This window comes from Magnolia sinica, chromosome 3 (genome assembly GCF_029962835.1).
Source record: "Magnolia sinica isolate HGM2019 chromosome 3, MsV1, whole genome shotgun sequence".
Lineage (NCBI taxonomy): Eukaryota > Viridiplantae > Streptophyta > Magnoliopsida > Magnoliales > Magnoliaceae > Magnolia > Magnolia sinica.
In genome coordinates, this window is record NC_080575.1 from 17821229 (window position 1) to 17824516 (window position 3288).

The 3288-nt window shown below is 45.4% G+C and overlaps 1 protein-coding gene across 1 annotated transcript; it reads right to left on the reverse strand.

Annotated features, from left to right (window-relative positions):
- Positions 1–390: 390 nt before the first annotated feature.
- Positions 391–2157, reverse strand: LOC131239633 (phloretin 4'-O-glucosyltransferase-like). Its single transcript, XM_058237433.1, has one exon. It carries the CDS (start codon positions 2137–2139, stop codon positions 745–747), a length of 1395 nt encoding a protein of 464 aa, XP_058093416.1. The 5' UTR covers positions 2140–2157; the 3' UTR covers positions 391–744.
- Between the last annotated feature and the right edge of the window lie 1131 nt (positions 2158–3288).

Below are 3288 nucleotides of genomic sequence, written 5' to 3' on the forward strand. Positions count from 1 at the left end.
CAACGACAGTTGCAGGGGAGTTATCTTCTGCCATCTATATAAGAGCTGAAATAAGGATTTTGCTATTTGAAATTATTATTACACACGAGATGCTTTTTTATTAGGTAAGAAGTTACAGACACCTCTACTACCCAAGCAAGCCATTAATGGTAATCTAATTTTTATTGCAGTAGAAAGTTGAACAGCTTATTAAACGCGTGCCAGTAATAATCATGCATAAAGGGAGCATTCACTCGCCAACTCTGTAAGGGTTGCCTGCTGAAGCTACCAAGCAGGTGGCTACTGGACAGTGCTATGTGGCTCCACCAAGATGTATATGTTTTATACAAACGGTTCATCTATTTTTCAAAATCATGTGAGGGGATAAGCCCAAAAAAATAAGATAGAAAACAGTGTTGATTGGACACCCACCATTGAAAACTTCCTAAGGCCCGGTGTAATGTTTATTTGCTCAAACTTTTTAATTAGGTCACACTGACCTGGATGAAGAGCAAACACGAATATCAGCTTCATCCAAAACTTAGGGCTCCCAAGAAGTTTTTAGTTGTGAGGGTTCAATCACCACTGTTTCCTGTTATGTGGAGAGACATGATCTTTGTTATTTTTGGGTTCATACTCTAAAATGACCTAGAAAAATGGATGGACGGCGTCGATAAAAGAGGTACATCATGGTGGACCCCATAGAGCACTGTCCAGTAGCTACTAGCTACTAACAGTGTCAGTAGGCAATCCGCTTCCCCACCTCTATGGTCTTGTGGCTGTCATTTCCTCCACAAATGCTCGGATATTCTTATTCAAAGAACCATTTTCTCCACCAGCCTCCATTGCTAGATCCCTCCACTTCATAGCATTCTTCTTCATCTCCTCTCCTTCCACTCCTCCCATCACGAGATCCAAGCTCCTCTTCACCTCCCCACCTTCCAAAACCTCATCCTCGTTAACCCTCGCCCGCACACCCGCCTTCCAAACACTCTCCACCATCTTTATATTCGTCGGCTGGTCTGCCCACTGTGGAAATCCCACCATTGGAACGCCGAGAGCCAAGCTCTCCGACACTGAATTCCACCCACAATGCGACATGAAGCACCCAACTGAAGGGTGCGACAGAACCTCCACCTGCGAACACCATTGCACCACCAACCCTTGTTTTATTTCCTCCGTCGCAATCAGATTCTTCCAGAACTCAGTATCAGTATCGGTTTCGGCCCCATTCTCAGCTGGTCTAATGACCCATAAGAAAGGACGGCCACTTTCTACTAACCCATTTAAAATCTCCACCATTTGATTTTCTGGTAGTGATTCGGTGCTGCCGAAGGAGACGTAGACTACCGAAGAAGCTGGTTTTGAATCCAACCAATCAACGTAGTTCTTTGAACTCTGGAACAAGTCAGCGCCAACGGCATTGTCTGAGGTCTCCCTCTCATCCAAGAAAGCTGACGGGATCAACGGTCCGATCGCAATCATGTCCAGCTTATCGACGGCTTTCATGGCGTCGCCTTCTAATGCATTGATGGTGTTCACGAGCACCTTTGGTTTGGATTCTCTCTCCATTGCTCGGAAGAGTTCTTCATAGATATGAAGGACGGGAGGTTGATTTGTTCGAAAGCCAAAAAATGAAGGGAGGTCATGTACGGAGAGGAGTGGTAAGCCTCGTAATTCTATCGAAGAAGTAGGGTCTTTTTTGCAGCTGGTTATAAGATGATCGTAGCCGTGGAAGTAATGGTAGTAAATGGCTAGGACCGCTGCGGGCTGTATCCAGAGGAGTACGGATGGGATGTGTAGGGTGCTTGCCACGTCAGCAGCCCATGGGAGGAGGAGGTTGTAGATTACGCACGTGACGGGGCGACCCTCATCAGCGAGGGTGTGGATGAGGTCAGAAACGGACCGTGGGCCCACGTCCTTAAACTGCAACATGTAGTCCTTGAGGCTGTCGGTGGGCTTCATGCCGTCGTCGTAGCCATCTGAGAAGGAGGCGTAGGATAGCCCGTCCAGGGAGGTGGATTTTATCATGCGCCGGTGGGCGTAGACGGTGGTGGCGAAGGTGACGTGGGCCCCAGTGCGGGTGAGGCGCTTGGCTAATTGGACGGTGGGATTGATGTGGCCTTGGGCTGGGAAGGATAGGAGGAGGAAGTGAGCCATTTTAGGTGGTGTTATGTATTTACGAAACATAGAATGGACCCCTATATAGGAAAGATCTTACATTGATCAAGGCAAGTAGCACGTGCAGCTCACCCGATCTTACATTGATCAGGGCAAGTAGCACGTGCAATTCACCTAAAAAGTTGACCGGATTGATAGAAAAAGGCAAAAAATTGAGACATTGGTGGGTGGCAATGGAACGTGTTTTACGGGCAAGGATAGGCTCAGGCCCACATGACACTTACGACCCAAAGGGACGTTGGGGACCGCAAAAATATTCAAAAGACTAATCAAGCAAAGTTGGCAATCGTACAACCAAGTCCAAATCAGAACAATTTAAATTTTACGTGGACAAACCCTCTTGGGAAAAAAAAATAATCATAGCATAACGTGACGACTAATGCACTATGAAAGTAGAAATTATAAGAGATAGTAGCTTACTGATTCGAACAGGCCTCAAATCTCTTAATTTTCACAAGTCCTAGTTATGCCCTTGAACACTTATGAACGAATTAGAAAACCGTAAAGAACCTCTCTCTCCTCTCAAATCCTGATTACACCCGATATATAAAGTATCACAAGCGAAATATGAAACAAATTCGGCACTTATGCAACTTTACATGTATCCTTGATGAGACCTTTGATGGCATCAATATCCCATTGAAGACCTTATATAACGCCCTGGAAATCGGGAGTCGTGCATACACTCGACTCCCGAGTTCCCGGGGGTCACTTATAATCGATTTTCATTAATATACGTTTAATCAGGTTCAAATGTGTAGTATGAAATTCCCTGGAACATGAAGTACAAGTACACAAGTCTACTGAAATGAAGGAGATCAAATATATATACAGGTCCAAAAATAAGTATAAATGGGTCACACAAATCGTTGCCTAACAAAACAACAAAAAGAATAGTAAGTCCAAAAGAATGGAGCTGAGTCCACTACTCAGCGATGCAACGCCCCATCTACTGAGCCGAAGAAGACTCGCTCATCAATTGGAAGTAGGAGAACTCGTCCTGCTCCTCGAGGCTCGCATTGCCAAGCTCCTCAAAATCTGCATCACCTGCATGTATGGGCGAGTCTGGTTGGTGTTTTAAAACACCGTCTTAGAGTGAGAGTGGTGATCAACTCAGTGAGTGCTATT